General features: G+C 48.3%; 1 protein-coding gene across 2 annotated transcripts; it reads left to right on the plus strand.

The window, feature by feature from the left end:
* Positions 1 to 10,879: 10,879 nt before the first annotated feature.
* On the plus strand, positions 10,880 to 21,587 carry SPATA2 (spermatogenesis associated 2). Of its 2 annotated transcripts, XR_004385168.1 has the most exons (4): positions 10,880 to 11,127; positions 16,817 to 17,263; positions 18,211 to 19,551; positions 21,211 to 21,587. XR_004385168.1 is itself a non-coding variant. In XM_032878993.1 (3 exons), exons 2-3 carry the CDS (start codon positions 16,928 to 16,930, stop codon positions 19,435 to 19,437), a joined length of 1,563 nt encoding a protein of 520 aa, XP_032734884.1. In that variant the 5' UTR covers positions 10,880 to 11,127; positions 16,817 to 16,927; the 3' UTR covers positions 19,438 to 19,752. The 2 variants fall into 2 exon arrangements, 1 of the variants encoding a protein (XP_032734884.1); XM_032878993.1 differs by lacking the exon at positions 21,211 to 21,587 and having other exon boundaries at positions 18,211 to 19,752.
* Positions 21,588 to 22,825: the final 1,238 nt, after the last annotated feature.

The raw sequence follows: 22,825 nt of genomic DNA on the forward strand, positions 1-22,825 counted from the left end.
TAACAGTATTCTAGGTGAGGCTGATGCTGCTGCACCAGGAGCCATACTTTGAGAACCACTAGCCTTCTCTACCCTCCATCCCCTCACACCCCCACCCCCATCAGTGCCCTACCAGCCTGAATGTACTCCACCCTTTCCTGTTTTTTCTAGGCATTCCCAATGAGAATGTCCCCATGATCCCTTCTCAGCTTGCAAATACACTGCCAGTCCTCATCACCACACCCAATACTCAGCCGCAATCAACCTCATAATGTGTGTTAAATGAATGAAACTTTCCCTTCTCAATGTTCTTAAGGAAACTATTTCCCACAACAGTCTCTCCCTGTCCTTTAGCTTTGGTCAGCCTCTCTCGGACTGCCCACATCATCTAAGATCTGTTGTGAGCCTGGAGTGGGGAATCGGTCAGGCTCAACGTTTTTGCAGACTTGATTTTTCTGCCAATGTAGACTCATACATCCAGGCAACAAAGAGTCCCTGAGGGCTTCCTGTGTGCCAGGTCCTCGGCAAGGTTCAGAGGAGAAATACGGGATCTCAAATAGGCAGTGACAGATGGTTTAAAATGTTACTCAACGGGGGCGCCTGGGTGGCTCAGTTGTTAAGCATCTGCCTTTGGCTCAGGGTCATGATCCCAGGATCCCGGATCAGCCCCCGAATCAGGTTCCATGCTCAGCGGGAAGCCTGCTTCTCCCTCTTCCTGCTTGTGTTTCCCCGTCCCGCTGTGTCTCTTTCTGTCAAATAAATAAAATCTTAGGGGCGCCTGGGTGGCTCAGTGGTTAAGCCTCTGCCTTCAGCTCAGGTCATAATCTCAGGGTCCTGGGATCGAGCCCCACATCGGGCTCCCTGCTCAGCGGGGAGCCTGCCTCCCCTTCTCTCTCTCTGCCTACTTGTGATCTCTCTCTGTGTCAAATAAATAAATAAAATCCTTAAATAAATAAATAAATAAAGTCTTTAAAAAAAGGATCCTAAGGACAATTGCAGAGAGATCTCCCTGCCCTTGTGTGAGATGACCCAGTCACACTGTGCCCACACTCCTCACCTACAGAAACTGAGATAACCCACATGTGTTGTTTAGGCCACTAAATTTGTGGCCATTTATTCCGCAGCAACAGACAATACAATCTCCTGAGTGGGCAATTTGCCTATAATTGTCTACATTACAAGAGCATATACTCTAATTTTTTTGTTTTCAGAACTTTATCCCTAGGGCCTGCGCCATCCAATATTGTGGCTATTTAAATGTAAATACATTTAAAGACAAAACTAGAGAGTCAGTTCCTCTGTCTCACTAGCCGTATTTCCAGAGCTCAAGAGCCACACGCGGCTAGCAGATACGTATGCACTGGACATAGCAGACACAGAACATCTCCACCACCACAGAAAGTTCTGCTGCTACAGACCTGCTCACAGGTGTGGCACACAAGCAATTTTGAGCTTTAAATAACTTAAAAGCTGGGGTGCCTGGGTGGCTCATTTGGGTAAGTGGCCAGCTCTTGGTTTCATCTCAGGTCATGATCTCAGGGTCCTGAGATCAAGCCCCATGTCTGACTCCACGCTCAGCAGGGAGCCTGCTCTAGCATTCTCTCTCTCCTTCTGCCCCTCTCCCCACTCTATCTTTCTGAAATAATTAAATCTTTTAAAAATACATACACATAGGGGGTCACCTGGGTGGCTCAGTGGGTTAAGCCTCTGCCTTCAGCTCAGGTCATGATCTCAGGGTCCTGGGATCGAGCCCCACATTGGGCTCTCAAGCAGGCTCAGCAGGGAGCCTGCTTCCTGCCTGCCTCACTGCCTACTTGTGATCTCTCTCTGTGTCAAATAAATAAATAAATAAATAAAAATATATTAAAAAATGAATTAAAAAATAAAAATCACCTTTAAAAAATACATACATACATACATACATACTTAAAAGCTATTTCAGGCCTACCTCTTAGAACTGTACCAAATTTTTGGACACCTTGTAAATTCCACATACAAATCCTTTATCAGATCTATTACTGCAAATATTTCTTCCCAGTCTATGGCTTGCCTATTCATTTTCTTAGCTGTGTCTTTCTTTTTCTTAATGCCACATCACAAAACTTATTATGGAAGATTTTAAACACATATGAAAGTAAAGCGAATAGAATGATGTATTTATATATACCTGTTGCCCAGCTTTGTTAGTTACAAATCATGATGAGTTTTATGTGTTCTATACCCTCATCAAATCCTCCCTTCACCCACCACCTGCCTTATTTTGAAGCAAACTTTATCATCTTTTGATGAGCAGAAAATTCTCATTCCTATAAAGTCTAACCTATCTTTCCCCCCCCCTCTTTTATTGTTAGGGCTTTATACGCTAAAAAAATCTTTATCTACCCGAGGTTGCAAAGATATTCTCCAACATGTTCATTTAAGAAGTTTTGTAGTATTAGATTTTATGTTTAAAGCTACGATCTGTCTTGAATTAATTTTTGTGTGTAGTGTGAGGAGTGGATCCAATATTAGCTTTTTCTGATGGCTATCCTGTTGTTCCAACACCGTTCATTGAAAAGTCCACTCTGTGACCCCAAATTTCACTAAAGAAAAAATTTAGGTAAAATTCACAAATTTTACCCAAAAGATATGTAAACACATGTCCATAAAGAGATTTGTATAAGAATGTTCACTGTACCTTGTACAAGAATGTTCAAATAGACTTAACCTGGAAACACTGCAAAGTAAATCAACATGTGAATGGGTAAATTGTGGTATCTTCATATGAAAGAATACTACTCAGCAATAAAAGGGAACAAACTATTAATACATTAATACATTATACTTATAATATGGATGAATCCCAAAAACAATATGCTGAATGAAAGTATTTACACATGATCATACTTACATGAAGTTCCAGACAAAACTAATCGTGGTGAAAGAAAGAACAGTGATTGTCTCTGGTTGTGGACTTAAATGGAAAGGACATTGAGGGAACCTTCTGGGGCTTTGGAAATATTCTATATTTTATTTTATTTATTTATTTATTTATTTATTTATTTATTTATTTAGTAAGGTCCATGTCCAGCGTGGATCCCAATGCAGGGCTTGAACTCATGACTCTGAGATCAAGACCTTGAGATCAAGACCTGCGCTCAGAACAAGAGGCTGATGCTTAACCAAACCAGCTACCCAGGCACCCCAAAGATTTGTATTTTAAAAGAGATGGTGTATTTGTCAAAACTCATTGAATTGTAACTTGTGAGATCTGTGCATTTCATTGTATGCAAATGATAAGTCAAAATTAAAATTAAAAGACAAAAAACTTAATGCACGTAAAGAATTTACTGCAATGGCTAGCAAATATTAAACATTTAATAATAGTTATCTAGTATTATTAAAATTTTAAAATTATATTCTTCTAAGGAAAAAAAGAACATGTCTTTTCAGGTGATATTTACATTTGTCTATTTGTGGCTCCAGCATAATTATATTTAAAATACCGCAGCATGGGGTACCTGGGTGGCTCAGTGGGTTGAAAGCCTCTGCCTTCAGCTCAGCTCATGATCCCAAGATCCTGGGATCGAGCCCCTCATCGGCCTCTCCGCTCAGCAGGGAGCCTGCTTCCTCCTCTCTCGGTCTGCCTCTCTGCCTACTTGTGATCTCTGTCTGTCAAATAAATAAAATCTTAAAAAAAAAAAGAAAAGTTTAAAAAAGCAAGTATCAAAATAAACTGAAGAACATATTCTCAATTGGCCATATCACAAAAACGTGAACTAAGAGTATAACGAAATATTTATAAGAGTATAATGAAATATTTTCAATTACATTCCTCTCACAAAAATATTTCATTAATAATATCTTTGTTGGAGCATCTGGTTGGCTCAGTGGAAATATGCATTCTTGATCTTGGGGTTGTAGTTTCAAGCCCTGTATTACCTAAAAATAGGTAATTTTTACCTAAAAATAAAGTCTTTAAAGTAATAATAATGCCATTAATATCTTTTTTTGTTAGCACAACAAAGTTTTTAATGTCAATAAGAAATTAGAAAACGGCATCTGAGTGGCTTAGTTGGTTAAGCATCTGCCTTCAGCTCATGTCATGATCCCGGAGTCCTGGGATCGAGTTCCTCCCCGGGCTCCCTGCTCAGCAGAGAGCCTGCGTCTCCCTCTGCCTTCTGCTCTCCCTGCTTGTGCTCTCTCTCTCTCTTATTCTCATTCTATCTCAAATAAATAAATTAAACCTTTTAAAAAAAATAAATCACAGGGCACCTGGGTGGCTCAGTGGGTTAAAGCCTCTGCTGTCGGCTCAGGTCATGATCCCAGGGTCCTGGGATTGAGCCCCACATCGGGCTCTCTGCTCAGTAGGGAGCCTGCTTCCTCCTCTCTCTCTGCCTTCCTCTCTGCCTACTTGTGATCTCTGTCAAATAAATAAATTAATAAAAATCTTAAAAATAAATCACAAAAAGTATTATTTTATACTTAGTTCATTCTTTTTGTAAGTTATTTTGAACTAATTTTTAGACTTACAGAAAAGTTGCAAAAATAAAGAACTCCCAGAGACCCCTTCAGCATTTTTATCACATTTGCTTTATTGTTCCATTTCTCTCTATATATACAGACACACATATGGCTGGCTTTTATAGATACTGTACATGCATATGTTCTTTTTCTTGAGATATTTGAGAATAAGTTGTAGACGTGATGTCCTTATCCTTCTATCAGAGTGTATTTCCTAAGAATAAAGATATTATCTTTCAAAACCATAGTACAATATCAAAAGGAAGGTAACATTGATACAACACTATTATCTAATCTGTAGACCTTCTTCATATTTTAGCAATTGTCTCAATAATCTTTATTTAAATAAAAACAAGTGTTGTTGTTGTTTTTAAGTGTACCCTCACCCCAGCTCAAGGTTCCATCTGGGATAGCACATTAGATTGTCAAGCTTCTTTAAATTCTGTTAATCTGGAACAGTTCATCTCTCACTTTATCTTTTTTTTTTTTTAAGCAATCTTTTTACCCTACATAGAAGTTGAACTCATGACCCCAAGATCAAGAGTCATATGCTCTACTGACTGAGCCCGCCAGGCAGCCCGATCTCCCTTTATCTTTCAAGACCTTAATATTTTGAAGATATCGTAGGCCACATTTTTTAATCTTTGTGTGTCCCATTTCACTGATAAGGAAACCGAGGCCCAGAGAGGTTATACAGCTTGTGCAAAGCCACACAGCTAGAAAGTGGCAGAGCTGGGATCTCAACTCAGGCCTTTTGGCTTCAGTCTACTTTGCCTTCCTGCCTTGGAGTATTGTAGCTATGGAACAAAGACAACTTATTTGTGGTTTCCCCTGGCCTGTTCAAGGGAAGGACAAAGACGGTTGATTCTAACAAACAGTCCTTTAAGATATAACACCTTAAGGAACTGGAATAGTAAGTACCAGGAGCTCATAAAGTCTAAGTTACCGCTCGCAGGAGCAATTTAGAATCACCCGCATGGAGTGCTGGCTGAGTCTTCCACATCCAACCCCATGAGCTGTGTCTCCTTGGAGCTGTGCTGGGCAAGAAGGACCTCCCAATAAACAGCCTTAAGTCACTTGAGTTACTTTTGGATCTGTGGCTGGCTCCTGAGACAGATGCAAAGACTTTGAAGCGATTGGCAAGTTGGGTTTATATTTCAAGCAAAAGAGGGAAGAAAGCCTTTCTTACTGATTGTGAAGAATCCGGACACGCCAGCTTTCATTTCTAGACATGCTTTCTTTGGTGTTACAAAATTCTCCCAGTCCATCCTCTACCAGTGGAGACCAGAATGAATTCTGAGCCTTTTTTTTTTTTTTAATAATTTTGAGCTTTGAGAAGCAGATGGAATTCTTAGCCCCTAGCAAATTCATGCTGCCCAGCAATGACCTTAATCATGGACAACATTAGTTGCAGGCTTGCGCCTTCCAGGCACTGGAACTTCCCAGGGTGAAGTTCTTCCCATGCATTATCCCACTTACTAAAAAAGGCTTGATAATAGATAATGCTTAACGAGCACTTACTATGTCAAGTGCTTATATGGACTATCTCATAACCTGTACGGAAGTAAGTACTGTTTTTATATTTCTCATTTCAAAGGTAAAGAAACTGAAGCACAGAGAAGTTAGGTCATTTTGTCCAAAGTCATACACAGGAAGCAGCAAAGTCAAATCCAGGCTTTCTGGTTCCAGAGTCCAGGCTTGTAGAGGGGCTAAGAGATTGAGTGGCTTGTCCAACTCATGGGGCCATGATATGCAGTACCAGGAATTTGAACTCAGGTGTACCAGCTGCAGAATCACTTCTGTTCCAATGTGACGTGTTTCTTGGGGCCTTACATGCACCATACCCTATCCACCAAGCACCAGACACCTGAGCTGGAGAGCAAGGGCTATAATCACCATCTATCCCGCTCACAGACCTTCACTGGTTCCTAGGTGCTTCCAGGGGTCAAATCCAGACTCTTGGCCTGACTTTCAAGGTCCTCAGAGACTGGGCTGATCTCCCATCACCCCATTCTCAGCTCACCTTGTGCATTCATCTCTCTAACCAGCTGAACTACTTGTTGCTTCTCATCCATCCTTAGTGCAGAAGTCAGACCTGGTACCTGGGGCTACATATAGCCCTGGACACGTTCCTCTGGCCAGCACAGTATTTCATGTTGTTATGTTTAGTATCAGTATGGGATCATGCTTTCTTCCCCCACCAAGGATTATAATTCATTACTATCATTACTTATTTTGATGTTCAAATTGTTCCAGATTTGGCCAAGAGAAGAAACCCCTCTAATCTGACTTTTGTGTCCTTTCAATGTCACATGATTCTTTTGGCATATCCTTACTTTCTGGCTCAGCAACATGGTCCAGGCTCATGTTGTCATTTCCCTGTCCCAACACTGAAACTCAGTCATTTCTCCAAGAAGGCTTTTTTTTTTTTTTTTTTTTTTAGTAGAGAATGGTATTTAGAAAGCAAGATCTGGGTACTAGGTGCTTATTGTTAGAGGGGTGTCTTTTTTTTGTAGGCTCTCTCAGCAGACAGAACTATGAAGTGTATTTACACATGGTGTTTATAATTGAGGAATTTCACTTAAAAATCTGGACTTCTTTCCTCTTTAGAAATCTGAGTATCTGATCACGGTCAGCAGGGAAACTGGCAATAATTGGTTGGAGCATGGTAGAGGATTGATAACATTAGTGTTCTCACTAAAGCATGTATAGAATGCCTTCTGTGAGCCAGCCACTGTGTTAGATAACATTACTACTAATATCTGGTAATATGTATTATGAGACTGTAGTACTCTAGTACCCAGTTTTGCTTACCTTATACAGTTGTAGGCAGCAGAGTATTAATTTCTGGTCCTTGCTTTTAATTGCTTTCTTCCCTCTAGCTGCAAGGAAAGCTGGACATCCTAATATATCCAACTCACTCAAAGCCCAACTCAAATGCCACCTCCTCCTTGAAGCCGCCCCCAGTTTGCCCTATTGGTGGTCACATCTCCATTCTATAAGCTTTATACCCTTCTCCTAACATTTACCACCTACTATCCTGAATTATAGATTTTTACTCCATCTACTCTTATTAATATTCTTTCTTTTTTTTTTAAGATTTTATTTATTTGACACAGACAAAGAGAGATCACAAGTAGGGAGAGAGGCAGAGAGAGAGGGGGAAGCAGGCTCCTGCTGATCAGGGAGCCCGATGTGGGGCTCGATCCCAGGACCCTGAGATCATGACCTGAGCTGAAGGCAGAGGCTTAACCCACTGAGCCACCCAGGTGCCCCTAATATTCTCTTTCTGATAAGGAGACTATATACTCCTTGAGGGCAGGGGCTGTGTCCATCTTGCCCATAGTATGTTCCTTAAATATTAACATCAAACCTGGCATTCAATGACAATTTCCATCAGAAACAAATACTTTTGAACCTCCTATTTCATGTTGGGTAGTGTGTATATGGCAGATAGTGCTGATATAATTGTGAGCAGAACCGATAGAGTTACGTCCTCACAGAGCTTATTTGACTGTTAGGGAAGATATTAAAATCATATCATATGTATTTATAGGATGATTTAAAAAACAAATGATGGGGGCGCCTGGGTGGTTCAGTGGGTTAAAGCCTCTGCCTTCAGCTCAGGTCATGATCTCAGGGTCCTGGGATCGAGCCCCACATCGGGCTCTCTGCTCAGTGGGGAGCCTGCTTCCTTCTCTCTCTGCCTGCTTCTCTGCCTACTTGTGATCTCCATCTGTCAAATAAATAAATAAAATCTTTTAAAAAAATTTTTAAAATGATGTATATTTGCACTATTGTCCTCTGTTGACTTTATACATACACACATACCTTTAGAAAATATATGGTATTGGTTGATGTTTTGTTTTCCATTTCAAGGGGTGTCTTTTTTTTTTCAGCCCACACTATGTCTTGCAGAGTTGAATAGGTTTACATCATCTTTTTTAAGTGATACGTAGTAGTCATGAGTATGGATATTTCATTTCCCTATTGTTGGACATTTAGAATGCTTTCGGTTTTCGCTTTTGCACTACAAACAAGGATGCAACAGGTCTCTCAGTGTAGTTATGCTTGTTTATCTGGTAGATTCCAAGACATCAAATTGTTGGGTCATAGGGTTACTTCTCTTTTTCATTTTTTGTTCTGAACACATCTGATCATTGGAATTCATGCATTATTTTTGTGATGAAAAAGTAAAAAATAGAAAGAAGTAGGTAGATTTTTTGTGTTGTTGGCTCTTAGGAAGTAGAGGTGCCTAATCACTGTCACGTGACTGTTATATAATCTGCTAATCATTATGTAATGAAATCTGAAAAGGATGCTTCTGTAATTCCACATCCCCAAGCAGAGAAATCTCAGGTCTTCAACCCTGTCTAAAAGATGAGAAACACAGCTCTCTACAGAGACTTTGGGCCCTCTCTGATACAAAACATCACCACATATCAATGACTAGGGTTTCCTACTAGTAAAGCCTCCTTAAAAATCTATTTCCCTTTTGGCTGCCACAGAACCACAGATCAGTAAGGGGCTTCTTAATAGTCTCATGCAGTCTTGTAACAGTTTTGAGTCGTAGCAAAGCCAGCAAGTTCTGTGGTTTTTCTCAGCTGAAATTCCTATAAACACCATCAATTTGCAAATGATTAAACAAGGAGCTTAAACCTGAGCTGATAAAGGATGAAATACACAAAGACCTTGAATGATGCTCAGAGAGCAACAGATATAGTCATCACTGCTCTTTGAATAGCATGTTGCTGGTTCTCCATATCCTTCCCTGTGTATTGTATCACTGACTCCTCTGAGACAAGATCCGCTGACTGTAGCTAGGGACACTAAGGCTAAGAGAGAGAATAGTGCAATCAAGGAGCATCTGTTGGGCACATCCTGATCAGAAATGTGCAGAACTCAGGGGATACACAGATGAGACAGATGAGTAAGGAGTTCCAGGCCTTCGGGGGGATGTCAGGCTTAAAATGAATGAATGAATGGATGTATGTATACATACACGTATACATATATGTATATGTATATGTATATGTATAGAAAGGAAGAGGTGAGGGAAAGAACACTTACACTGAGAAAAGAGCATATAGAGCCACAGAGGCCAGAAAGGTAGAAGAGCAAGATGGAGGAAGAGAACATGGCATGAAGTGGGCTCTGAGTCTCTCTTAAAAAAAAAAAAAATAAATAAAGATCTTATTTAGAGAGAGAGAGAGAGAGAGAGCAAGAGCTGGCAGAGGGAGAGGGAGAGAGAGAATCCCAAACAGACTCCTGGTTGAGCACAGAGCCCCATGCAGGGCTCCAGCTCACGACTCAGATCAGGACCTGAGGTGAATTCAAGAATCCTGTGGTTAACTGAGTGAACCACCCAAGTGCCCCACTCTTGAGTCTTCAATAAATGTCTAGGGTAAGTTAGAGAGAGAGAGAGAGAGAATGATGATCCGATCGCAAATATTTTGGACAAAGTCTTGGATATGTGTTAGGCACTTTGCAAGCAGTAAGGATTCAGTGAGTGGTGAACCACAAAAGCTGAGAGTCCTTGGTGAGCTCACGGTTTGGTGGGAGTAGAGACAAATCCATGAAGTGAAGTGACAAGCCACCATGACTGATGCCAGTGTAGACCATGCAGGTACCTCCAGATGTCTGGTGAAAAGTTACAAAGCAAGGAGGCAACACCTTGGCTTGGACTTCCTCAACGCTGGCTTCCATTTAGGGAAGTTGAGTGCAGAGAGAGGTCGTTTTCTTTGACTTAAACAGGTTTTAAAAACAAAACATACTTGGAGCTTTACTATATGCTAATTATGGTAATAAGCATTTTCCATGTGTTAAATCACTTAACTCTCACATGGATGCCCGCAGGCGGTATTATTAGTATTTCATTTCACAAGTGAAAAAGCTGAGGCTGAGAGAGGTTAGGTAACTTGCCCAAATTCACGCAGCTAGTAAGTGGCAAAGGCAAAGCTGGGAGCCCCGTTCTTAAAGAAGGCCGGTAACATCAACAGTCCTCTCCAGGCTAGATTTCATTTCGCATGATGCTAGGGATCTCACTTTCTCTCTTTAAGCCTCGGCATTTGCGTCTGTAAAATGGGGCGAGGGCTCCAACTGTTAGCTCCTGCTCAGGCGCTGTTAGGAGCGCCGCTGGCGGATCACCTGGACAAGGGACCCGTCCGGGAGGCGGAGGCCGGGGTCACTCAGTCTGCGCTCACAGTCCCAGCCTCCGCCGCCCGGCTCCAGACCGGTTCCCATGACAACCCGGCCAGCCACCATCCTGAGGCTGCCTTGCGTCACGTCCGGCTCGTTTGTTTCCGGGTCTAGCCCCAGTCGCGGCGGCGACCCTCCAAGCCCTAGAGCCGGACTCCGCTACACCTCTGCTCATTCTTCTGCCTCCCGCTTCTTCCTCCGCCGCCCACAACCCTCGGCCTCTCCCCGGCGCAACGCGCAGCTGCGACCCGTCCTCTCTTTGGACCCGCCTCCGAAGGACGTCACTTCCTGGACGAGTGTTTCCGGGTCATCGCTTGTCCCGGGGTACTGGCGTCGGTACCCTGCAGCCGGCCGGGGCGACGAGAGCCCAGGCGGGCCAGGCTCCGGCGGCGGCCGCGGCTCCCTCTGGATTTCCTCGGCCCGGGAGTCCTCGGCGACAGTGCCGGGGTGAGTGCGGGGCGGCCGCGGGCGGAAACGGCGTCCAGCGCTTCCCAGGGCAGAGGGGGCGCCTGACTCGGCGGGGCTTGGCCGACCCGGGGGTGGGGTCCCCTTGCAGCCGGCGGGGGCGACGGGCGGCACTGCCTTTTCGGCCTCCCGAGGGCCCAGCTTGTCCTCAGGATCCTCACTCCGCCGAGGGTTGCCTCGCAGACTCCTGGGACCGGCCATGGGTGGCTCAGGGCAGCTCAGCAGGAACAACCCCTCTTCGGGGACTAACCAAGCGGGAGGCCACCCTGACTCCACCGGGAGGCAGTTACCGCGCAGTAGTCCCCAGTCTAGTCTCTGGCAGGAGATCTGGGTTTGTACTCACTGTGTGACCTTGGACAAGTCATTTCATCTTCTGAGCTTCATTTGCCTAATTAGGAAGTGAACGTGCCTAAGGCTGTGGTGGGGATCAAATTAGATGATGCTTGTGAAGCACGGTCTCTGGCATACAGCAGGCGTCCTATAAATGATAGCTGCTGTTAATTCATTCATGCACCCAGAGAGGGTCAGAGTTTGGGACTGGGGTGTTTTTCACAGCCGGTATGGCCCTCAGAGGCCGTAGGAATGACCAGGTTGGGAATAGCAGCCGCTAGCTTCTGCCCCTTCGGGGAGGCGAAACTGCTTCCTTTAGAGCCCCTCTGAGAGGCAGCTGCCAGTAAGGAAGCCCGTTTTCAGCACCACTGAGGTTTTATTCAGAGGTTTGCAAGGCCTCTGAATTTCTCTGGAATCTGATTGGGGTCCTGAGACCCTCCGATGTTTCACAACCAGCGCAGCGTGCCGTAGATGTATGTGTCTCAGGAGCCTTGGAACTGGAATGAGTGCAGAGGAGTGACGGGTTAGGAGGTGGAGGGGTTGAACTGCTTGCTCTCCTCTCGGAGCTCTTTGCAGGCTGAGGGAACTCAGAGCTGGCTGAAGGTAGACCAGAGATCTGTAAACCTGTGGACTGGGGCATTGCTGGGACCAAAATAGCTGTTGGCTGTGCAGGGAGGGGGCGCCTTCAAATGCTGCTTGGGGAGCGTTCTGCTTGAATGGGCCAGTTGAGGTAAAGCCAAGCTAATGCTTTGCTACCCCCAGATCATTTCAGTTCCTTTCGGTGAGGTTTTAAACAGATGCAGCTTTCCTTTGAGATGCTTAAAAAATAATCTTTAGAAAGATAAAAATCCTTAAAAAGCCGCCACCTCTCTGACTGTATGTGTAATATTTCTCTTCATCGACTTGTTTTTCAAAGGGAGTCCAGATTGTGGGTGCAGGAAGTGCTGACCAGGCCTGTTGGCTTTGGGCACCCGCCTGACGCTGTTAGGGATGTTCACAGTGCCAACCCCCCCCCCCCCGACCAGACTGGCACGTCATGGTGTTCCAATCCTTGGGTTGCTTGGAGAAATTAACGGCTTCTGTCATTGCGCTGTCTAGTCTCCTGTAACCACGCTGTTTTTGCAGAGAGTGTGTTTTTTTGTTGTTCTCGCAGAGTGCTGGGAAAAAATTGCGGGCTCTGTGCTCAGAACAGACACCAGCTATGACCAGCTACAGTGCAGCCTGTTTTCTCAGAAAATGTATTCAGGAGGGATGATGTCAGCTGCCTCACCACTGGCCGGTTTCTGGCCAGCCTCTTCCCTTGGCCCTTGAGCTTACATCATAAAGAGATTTGTGGCTCTTCCAGCCCCGTTCTGTGTGGGAAGATGTGAATTTTGCTACTATAGGAATTTTTAGAACTTAACTCTGCTCGTCTTGCCATAGGGTGTTCTAACTTAGCCTAGCCCTTTCAAGTAGAGCTGTCCAGCAGGTGCCGCAGGGCGGCTTTTTCTAGAAGCGGCCTAGCTCAGAGCTTGAGTCAAGGATTTGGCATTGGACTTAGGTTCGGGCCTCAGATCCACTTCTGCCTTGGGCCTCAGGGCCTGCCAGATTCAAACTCCAGCTCTGACCCTTGGAAGCTCCACTGCGCAGGTGGTTTCATGGCCGAACCTTGGTTTCCTTCTAACGGCATGAGGGTTAAGTGGGATGATGCAGTTAAAGCCGAAGGACCTGTTAGCTCATAGTAGGACCTCAATGATTATTTGTTTCCTTCTCTTTCCTTACTTATCTCAGCATTCATTTCCTTTCACTTGTTTCCTCACCTGCCTATGTGTTGGTTCAGGATTCATCATAGATTGGTTTCCTTTCCTTGACTTTAGGATTTGGAATACCAGTTGGGCTATTCAGATCCCTTTTCCTTGTTTATTGTGCGCTAGCAGCAAACAAGGGTGTGGACTGTGGAGTGATTACAGAGCAGCAGGCCCTGAGCTTGAGGGTGGCTGACTTTGTTAAAAAAAAAAAAAAAAAAAAATCCGCCTCTATAGGCTCAAAGCTGACTTCCTTGGAGAAAAACCAGAGCAGTATTTAGGAGGCTTGATGTCCCTCTGTTTAAATTCTTATCAGATGAACCAAAAAATAGTCCCTGGAACCAGAGACAGGATGGAAGTTTCTCTTAGATGAATAAAAAATGGTAAATACATATGCGTTTTCTTTTCTTTCTTTCTTTTTTTTTTTTTTTTAAGATTTTACTTATTTATTTGAGAGAGAGAGAGAGCATGAGAGGGGAGAAGGTCAGAGGGAAAAGCAGACTCCCTGTGGAGCTGGGAACCTGATGTGGGACTCGATCCTGGGACTCTGATCCCGGGACTCCAGGATCATAACCTGAGCCGAAGGCAGTGGCTTAACCAACTGAGCCACCCAGGCACCCCCATATGCGTTTTTAATAGCAAGGACAGTGATGTCTTTTCTTGGGTTGCAATACCTTTGATAATAAGCTCTTTCAATTAGAATTGAGGGCGGGGCTGTGGCTTCCCAGCTGCTGCCCCCTACCCACCCCGTATCCTCCCACTGCACCCATCCTAGAGCCTGGCACAGGATAGGTGCTGCATAAATACTTGTTGAACTCGGGAATCATAGGGTATGGGAAGGAACACAGTGCCGCAGAGGGCAGGCTCGGAATCTTGGGTTCACTTACCCTGGCTCCTTACGGCATGTCATGTCATGGAGCCTTTCTGTTCCTTCTCTCTCCAGCTGATCTCTCAGGATTCTTGGGAGAGCTCAATGAGAAACCAAAGGAGTGGCATCTTGAATCAGTCATTCATTTCGCCTGTTTTATCAGACACCTACTGTGTGCCAGGCTATGTGTTAGGCACCATGGTGAACAAAACAGTCCTTGCCTTTGTGGAGCTTACTGGGTAACGGGGGGTACAAAGAGAAAGGAAGTTAGTAAATGAATAAATAAAGTTGGTAATTTCAGATGGTGATTATCCCACGATAATGGGATAACAAGGGACCGGGAAGCAGGGAGTTGCTGCGCTGGGGTTGCCCGTGAGGCCCCCGTGGGGTGACATTTGAACTAAGGCCTGAGTAATGAGAGTAAGCCAGCTATGGGAAGGATCAGAGGAAGAACATGGGCAAAGGTCCTGAGACAGGAATGAGCTTGGTGGGCTTGAGGGACAGACAGAAAGGTCCCTGTGGGTAGAACTTAGAGGGAAAGGGAAGACGGCTGTGGGAGGGGTGCAGGAGTAGACCATGTGAAGCCTTTGACCTTGGTCAGGAGGTAGAATTTTATCCTAATGGACTTATGTTTGCCTCCTGTGCTCTTTAAGTGTATTTGTCCCTGAAGCATTGGGCTCCCTTGGCAGGGCGGTGGGTGGGAGAAGGTGGCCTCTCTGTCCCCAGTTCTCCCGCACAGCTCACCCTCTCCTCATAGTTATGATCTTCAGGAGTCTTCTCAAAGGAGAAGCCAGGCGAGTGGCTCGAGATGTGGATGACTTTATGGACCTCATGATTGCTGCCAGGTTTGTAGGCCATTAGCACTTCCTGAGCTGAGGCCAGATCTGCTGACGGCCTGCACAGGGCTGTCCCGTCCCCTCAGCTTCCTTCTCGGTCCTGCGCTGTCTCCACAGCCGGCAAGAGCCTCCTGCACTTAGACAGGTGCTTATGAAGCACAGGCCCCTGGCTCTGTGCTTGGGTTCCCTTAACGAGGAATTTAGTCAGGATCCCCGTGCCTGTAGCTAGTGGTCAGAACAGACGAGGATGGAAGTGCACATCGCCTCCTGGGCCGACATATTTACCCGCTCTGATCTTAGCTTCTTGAGAACGCGCGCTGTGTGGCAGGGGGGCTGGCCCGACAGAGAGCAGCAGTAGCCGCTCGTGTGTGTCAAGGGCTTGTCCTGAGCCAGTCCTCTGTGAAGAGCTTTATATACTCATGGCACATAACCTTCCACCAAATATGGACTGTAGGTACTATTATCAACCCCCATTTTCAGAGGGTAAAACTGAGGCCCACAGAGGCTGAGTAATTTGCCCAGAGAAGCAGACCCAAGAGTCACACCCAGGCAGTCTGGCTTTGGGATCTGTTGGTGACACCTGTGCTGCGCTGCCCACCGCACCCCCCCGCCCCAGCCCTGGCAGCGCCCTCTGTGAACCCAGATTTGCTCCCGGCCTCCTGGCACCAGCTCTGTTGCTTGCTCTGTGCATGTTCTACTCACCAGCGGCCAAGCAGACAGCGAGAGTGTATAAATCTGGTGTAGCCCAGCTCAGAATGTTCTGTCCTCTCCCAGTGGGACTATAAACCTCTCTAAAGGTGTAGCGGGGGCGCCTGGACGGCTCAGCCATTAAGTGTCTGCCTTTGGCTCAGGTCATGATCCCAGGGTCCTGGGATCGAGGCCTGCATTGGGCTCCCTGGTCTGTGGGAAGCCTGCTTTTCCCTCTCCCACTCCCCCTGCTTGTGTTGCCTCTTTCCTGTGTCTCTCTCTGTCAAAAAAATAAATACAATCTTTAAAATAAATAAATAAATGAAGGTATGGGGAAATGCAGGCTGTGAAAGGCGGGTGAGACGATCCCTGGTAGGACAGCCCTCTCCCCCTTCCTTCGAGCTCTTCAGGCGCTTCCTGTGCGTCTTTGCATAAAATGTACTGTTGGGGCGTGGGATCCTGTCCTGATGGTGCCTGCAGCCTCATCTCTGGGCACCCCCTTCCCTTGCCCTCGCTGCTTCAGCAGCACTGGCCGGCTTTCTGCTCAAAGGCCACGCTCCTTCCTGCCTCAGGAAAGCAGGGTGTGGCGGTCAAGGGCGAGACTTCAGAGCCAGGCCACCAGGGCTCAGCTGTGCCTTTTCATGGTTCCAGATCTTTGGGCACTTTCTTAATATCTCTTTGTCTTAATTTTCACATCTGTTAAATGGGGATCCTGCCTCCTAGGGTCGTTTAAGACAATGAAATGCGTTCGTGTGCGTGAGTGCCTGGCGCACAGTAGGCGCCAACAGTGTTCGCTTGGGGCCTTCCTCCCTGGCGGTGCTGCTGCTGTTACGGTCTCCGCCCACCTCTCTGCCCAGCGAACCCCTCGTTCTTCGGGTCTGACCACCACTGCCCGGGCTCCTCCTCCTCCTCCCTGCGAAACCAGGTTCGAACTGTACTCTTCATTCATGAGTTCAGCAAAGTCAGGGACCTGTTCGTTTCCGCAACAACTTGGCACATAGTCTGTGTTCGGTAAATGTGGAGAGTGAATGAGCAGAAAGGGGCCTAGGGCTGGTGATGCCCGGGGTAGCTCAGGCCAGTTCTGCCTCTCGTTTTGTCTCAGCAGCCACGCTCGGGCACGTGGACCATTTCAAGGAGTGACGTGCTTCTTGTTCTTCCCCTTCCAGAGCGCGCCCCTAGTGCGGGTGGGCACCATGTCAGTGCTTTTAGCCATGGCCCTGCCTCGAACCCAGAAACCATGGAGGAGATAAGGTAGCCCCTCCCCGTCTCTGGATCAGATGGGGAAGCCCAGTTCAATGGATACGAAGTATAAGGATGACTTATTTCGGAAGTACGTGCAGTTCCATGAGGGCAGAGTGGACACCACCCCCAGCAAGCCGCGGCCTGGCAGTGATGAGTACCTTCGAGTGGCAGCCTCGGCCCTGCTCAGCCTACACAAGGTGGATCCCTTCTATCGATTCCGGCTGATCCAGTTCTATGAGGTGGTGGAGAGTTCCCTGCGCTCGCTCAGCTCCTGCAGCCTGCGGGCTTTGCACTGCGCCTTCAGCGTGCTGGAAACGGTGGGCATCAACCTCTTCCTCTACCCGTGGAAGAAGGAATTCAGGAGCATCAAGGTAAGGTCTAGGGAAGGGCCATCCGCACTGGTCTGCCTTCTTCCCCTGCCAGACCCACTTGAGAGGGCTTGTGCCAGTTACTGCCTCCTCTGCCCACAGACTCTCCTGTCTTCCCCACTGCCTTTGCCGTAACAACTAGAAATACTCCCCTCACCACCCCCTGGGGGAGCCTCCCTACTTGCTGTCTGACCAGTGTCATCTCTTTACTGGTCCCTGCCCCTGGCAGCTCCCACGTGAAGCTGTGAGGTTGGAAAGGTAGGCAGCACCCTAGTGATGCAGGGCCTTGAAGCCCAAGGCAAAGGGCTTAAATTGACCCTAAGCAGGCTGGGAAGCAGGGCAGGCCAGGATCAGGTTTCCATTTGCAAAGCATCCTTCTGGCTGTTGGATAGGAAATAGACTAGTGGGGCGGCGAGAACAGTTAGGAGGCCGCCATGGACGTTCGGGTACCCTGAGAGCCGGTTTGGACTGGGTGATAACAGTCAGGAGGCTGGAGGATGGATTTAAGAGAGAAAGAGAACTCGGAATCATTCCGAAGCCAGGTGGTGGCTCAGGAGAGTTTCCACAAAGCCAGACTATTCTTCAGAACTTGCAGACGTGCCCGAAAGGAATATTCTACTGACTCACTGGGCGTTCTGCCTCTTCTACTCTCATACCTTCTCTTCAGGCCCATTTGCCCTGTTTCCTCCTCATCTGGAGCAGAGCCGCTGAGCCCCGTATGGGAAGCCGGCAGCTTTGTACCTTCTGCTCGAGGCAGGAGTGCCATGCGGTCTCCTGCGCCCGATGCGCTGGGCCCAGCCTCTGCCTGCCGCAGTGATCGGAGGCCGGGATCCTCCCCGCTGCTCCCCTGTGCTCCCAGAGGCTCCGCCCTGGGCGTGCCGGGCTCTGGAACCGGCTCTGCGTGTGTCTCAGCAAACGGTGCCTCTCTTTTTCTATCCCCTTCTCCTTAGACCTACACGGGCCCCTTCGTTTATTATGTCAAGTCATCGTTACTGGAAGAGGACATCCGAGCCATCCTGCATTACATGGGCTACGTGCCTGAGTTAGGGACTGCGTACAGACTCAAGGAGCTCGTGGAGACCCTCCAGGTGAAGATGGTCTCCTTTGAGCTCTTTCTGGCCAAGGTGGAGTGTGAGCAGATGCTGGAAATCCACTCACAAGTCAAGGACAAGGGCTACTCTGAGCTGGACGTGGTGAACGAGCGCAAAAGCAGCACGGAGGATGTGCGCGGCTGCTCGGAGGCCCTGCGGCGGCGGGCCGAGGGCCGGGAGCACCTGACGGCCTCCATGGCCCGCGTGGCGCTGCAGAAGTCAGCCAGCGAGCGGGCAGCCAAGGACTACTACAAGCCGAGGGTGACCAAGCCCTCGAGGTCGGTAGATGCCTACGACAGCTACTGGGAGAGCCGGAAGCCACCCCTGAAGGCCTCGCTGAGCCTGCGGAAGGAGCCCGCGGCACCAGACGTGGGGGACGACCTCAAGGATGAGATCATTCGCCCGTCTGCCTCGCTGCTGACCATGTCCAGCTCACCCCACGGAAGCCCGGATGACCTGCCGTCCCCTTCCCCCAGCAACGGCCTCAGCCTGCTGCGTGGCACATACTTCTCCGCTCAGGACGACGTGGATCTGTATACAGACTCGGAGCCCAGGGCCGCATACCGGAGGCAGGACGCCCTGCGGCCGGACGTGTGGCTGGTCCGAAACGATGCCCACCCCGTCTACCACAAGCGCTCACCCCCCGCCAAAGAGTCCTCCCTGTCCAAGTGCCAAAACTGTGGGCTGTCCTGCAACTCCTCCCTCTGCCAGCGCTGTGACAGCCTGCTCACCGGTCCCCCAGCCCCCAAGCCCGGCGCGTTCTCCGGCAAGCCCTCCGCCCACGACAGCCTGGCCCACGGGTCGTCTCTGCGGGAGAAGTACGCTGGCCAGACCCAGGGCCTCGAGCGGCTGCCGCACCTCCACCCAAAACCCAAGACCCCCACCACAGCCACCTCCCGCTGTGGCTTCTGCAACCGCCCGGGTGCCACCAACACCTGCACCCAGTGTTCGAAAGTCTCCTGCGACGGCTGTCTCAGCGCCTACCATTACGACCCCTGCTGCAAAAAGAATGAGCTGCACAAGTTCATGCCCAACCACCAGCTGAACTACAAGTCCACCCAGCTCTCCCATCTCGTGTACAGATAGACTGGACCTTGCACCCCCTGCTCCAAGGGCTACGCCACTGACTTTCTGGTTCCCCGCTCCGGGGAAGAAGTGTTAGTGTGTTGATCTCAGAAGCAGAGACCTGCATCTGACCATGTAGGTGTCAGGGGATCGTGGGCTTGGCTGCACCATGTGGGAGTTCACTGGGTGGCCCAGATAGTTCATCTGATGGCTGCTTTGTCGCCTGACAAGGGAGAGGGTGGCACTTCCGTTCAGATTCATTCTTGCTAATCTCTCCACTCCCTGTTGTGTTGTTTGTTTTGTTTTCGGAGAGGATTTCTAACTCCGAGACCTTTGTCAACAGGCTCCCCCCCCCCCCCCCCCCGCCCCGCCCCGCCAACCACCACCACCACTCCAAAGCCAACTTGGACTGGGAAGGGCCCTCCAGGTCACCTCCAAATGCCCACCTGGAGCGCCGAGCTAGAGGCCTGTTGGCTTGTGAAATGAGCCCTCCTGCCACACCGGGCCTCTTCCCATGGCTCATCCTTTGGCCACCCCCTTCCCAAACACAAGGATCCCCACCTGGACTCCCTCCACCCCGCTGACTTCCGCCTGTCCAGGTCTCCAGGGTGGGCGGAGTCCAGTTGTCCCTGAATGGCATCCTGTTGCCACCGCAGCTCAGTTCGGCCCGTGTGTCCGAGCGCTTTGCTCCAGCACATCCAGGTGTGGCCTTCCATGGCAGGATGGACTGTTCCCCTTTCTGTTGTTTGCACATGCCCCTCTCACTGTACTGTAAATAGATATTTTTGAGATTTATTTTTAAATAAATATTCAACTTGCCGTGTGTTTCAAAGTGGTTAAAACATGAATTATGTAGCTATTTATACAAACGGCCTGGGTTCTTCAGTCTTCCAAGGGAGGGTCTTGTGCCCTTCCATGTTGTACCCTACACACACCATAGCCCGAGGGTAGAGCGGAGAGTGTGGGGGCAGAGACAGATGATGTCCCGGAGTCGGTGGAGAGCCACTGTCTTCCCTACAATAAATCTCTATATACCTACCTCCAGTGTACACTTAGGGGGCTAGCGTGGGCGGGGGGTGGACCGCGATAACCTAGAGACCTTCAGGACCCTCACCCTGCAGATCGACAGCCTGGTCTTTGTCTCTTGCTGCATGTGAACCTCGCACTCCAAACCTCTGGGAGTCTTGTTTCAGAAGGAAAATCCTGTGGGATTCCCCCTCCCCTCCATCTCAGCCCTCTTTGCCTGTTTCCGGGACTCTGCGACATCAGTGATCTTTTTTGCACTAAAAGTGGGCCCGAGTCAGCGTGTGCCCATCACACGGACGTTTCCTGAGACACTCAGCTGAGCCTCAGCACTTCCAAACCTGAAGGCCCCTTAAACTCTGAGTGACTGACCCCTGGATCTTCCTTTTGGGGTGCAGAGCAGGAGTGGGGCAAGAATTTGAAAATAAAACCACTTCCTTGTGAACTACTATATTTTAGCCATAAGTGTTTGTGATGTACAGAATATTATAGGAATTTACATGCAGTGGGTTTTCTGGTAGTAGAAGGAGGTATTCAGCTCTTGAGCAAATTTAAATCTGGCTGAATCCTGAGGTCACTGTGAATTTGCTGATGTTCTTCCAACTCGGTCGAGTGATTTTACGGTTTTCCAAATCTTCTATGGCTCTTTTTTATATATCTGGTAGAGCACATGTAGATACTCAATGTGTATATACAGCTGAATTTCAACCCCTTTATTACTAAGACCAGCCCACTCGGGTCATCATCTTTGATGTTCTTTCCACATTTCAGAAGTGTCGATGCCTGTTTTACTCCTGAGAGCACTAGTTTGCTAGTTTTCCGTTCCCAGATCGCTCCAGCCTACGGGAACTCTACCAACCGTGATGCCAGGTCACTTGTGCCCCCCGTGGGCAGAAGCAGGAGTGCCCACCTCATCCTGGGAGAGAAGGTCTGGCGCACATGTCATCACGGAGATGCTGTGTTCACAGACTGGAACAGAAAACGCTCTGCCCCTGCCCTTGGTGTGTACCTTATTGTATGAGGTTGCTGTGATTGAGCTGGATAAAATATATGCTAATTTAAAAAGGCAGATGTTTTACATTTGATTTCTAAGAATTGAAATGTTGAGAGATGATTTAAAAAATAATAAAGTGTCTTCCATTATTAAACCAAGCGTTTGGGGTTTTATGTTCCTCGCTCCCTGCTGCTGTTGAAGTTTGGGTTGCCTGGATTTTTTTGTTTGTTTTGCTCAAACCGCATTCTTCAATGACAGGACTCACATTTTCTCCTCCACAGAACTGAGACGTGATAATAGCCGGCATTCGGCATACGTGAGCTCACACCGTGAGCTGGGTTATGCTGGGACTTTACGTGCATGATCCCATATAACAGTGTTCAGCTCTCCTGTCAGCTAGGTCGTATTACGATCCCCGTCTGTAAGGTGTGCAGAATGACAGACAGAGATCACAAGTAGGCAGAGAGGCAGGCAGAGAGAGAGGAGGAAGCAGGCTCCCTGCTGAGCAGAGAGCCCGATGTGGGGCTCGATCCCAGCACCCTGGGATCATGACCTGAGCCGAAGGCAGAGGCTTTAACCCACTGACCCACCCAGGCGCCCCTCAGCTGTGTTTCTTAGGACTGGGACCACAGACTCCAGGAGAAACGATTGTTGGTGGTAACACTGGAGGACATAATGACAAAAATTAATTACATCTTTAATTCTTTTGGTCCATTTAAATGCCGAGGAGGAAGTCCGTTCACTGCTGGCTTGTCTTGACCGAGGAGGAAGCGGGTATTGGGCACGTGCAGAGTCTGAGCCGGATGTCTGGTTGCCTTCTCTCTGGAGCAGGCCATACTGCTTTCCATCTGCAGCCGTGGTAGATCACTTCAGAAATCAACTTAGGGGTTTTTTAAAAGGAAGGTTGACTTGAAAGCGAGATGTATGGCAAAAACCGTGAGGGTGGTGTAAGAGCAGCCGTGGTTTGGGACATCCAGGCTCTCGGTAGCAGCAGAGTCTCTGCAGGACTGACCACCGCTGGGTTGGCCCCGACAGGGCACCTCAGCTGTCGGGGAGAGAAGAAGCAGTTTTTCTCCATTTCACGCATTGGCAAACAAATCATCCAGGCCAGGCCCAGGGAAGCGTTGGGGTTGGTGTTAGCTACAGCATCGGAAATGGCACTGCTGGGCACAGTGGCTTCCTGGAGACGCACACCCGGCCCCGGGAGAGCAGAGGAAGCCAGACACTCACTCCCGCATCCAAAGCAGAGCGGTGACTTCAGAGCAGATCGCTTCAGCCGGGGATGTAAGTGACAAGCATATTTAACATCATCAGGCCCACCAGCTGTCCCTTAGCTCTGCTGCCAGCTCCCAGCACCCATCTGTGGCACCCCCCACGCCTCATTACCAGTCT

Source organism: Lontra canadensis, unplaced genomic scaffold (genome assembly GCF_010015895.1).
Source record: "Lontra canadensis isolate GAN:19392208 unplaced genomic scaffold, GSC_riverotter_1.0 scaffold65, whole genome shotgun sequence".
Taxonomy (NCBI): Eukaryota; Metazoa; Chordata; class Mammalia; order Carnivora; family Mustelidae; genus Lontra; species Lontra canadensis.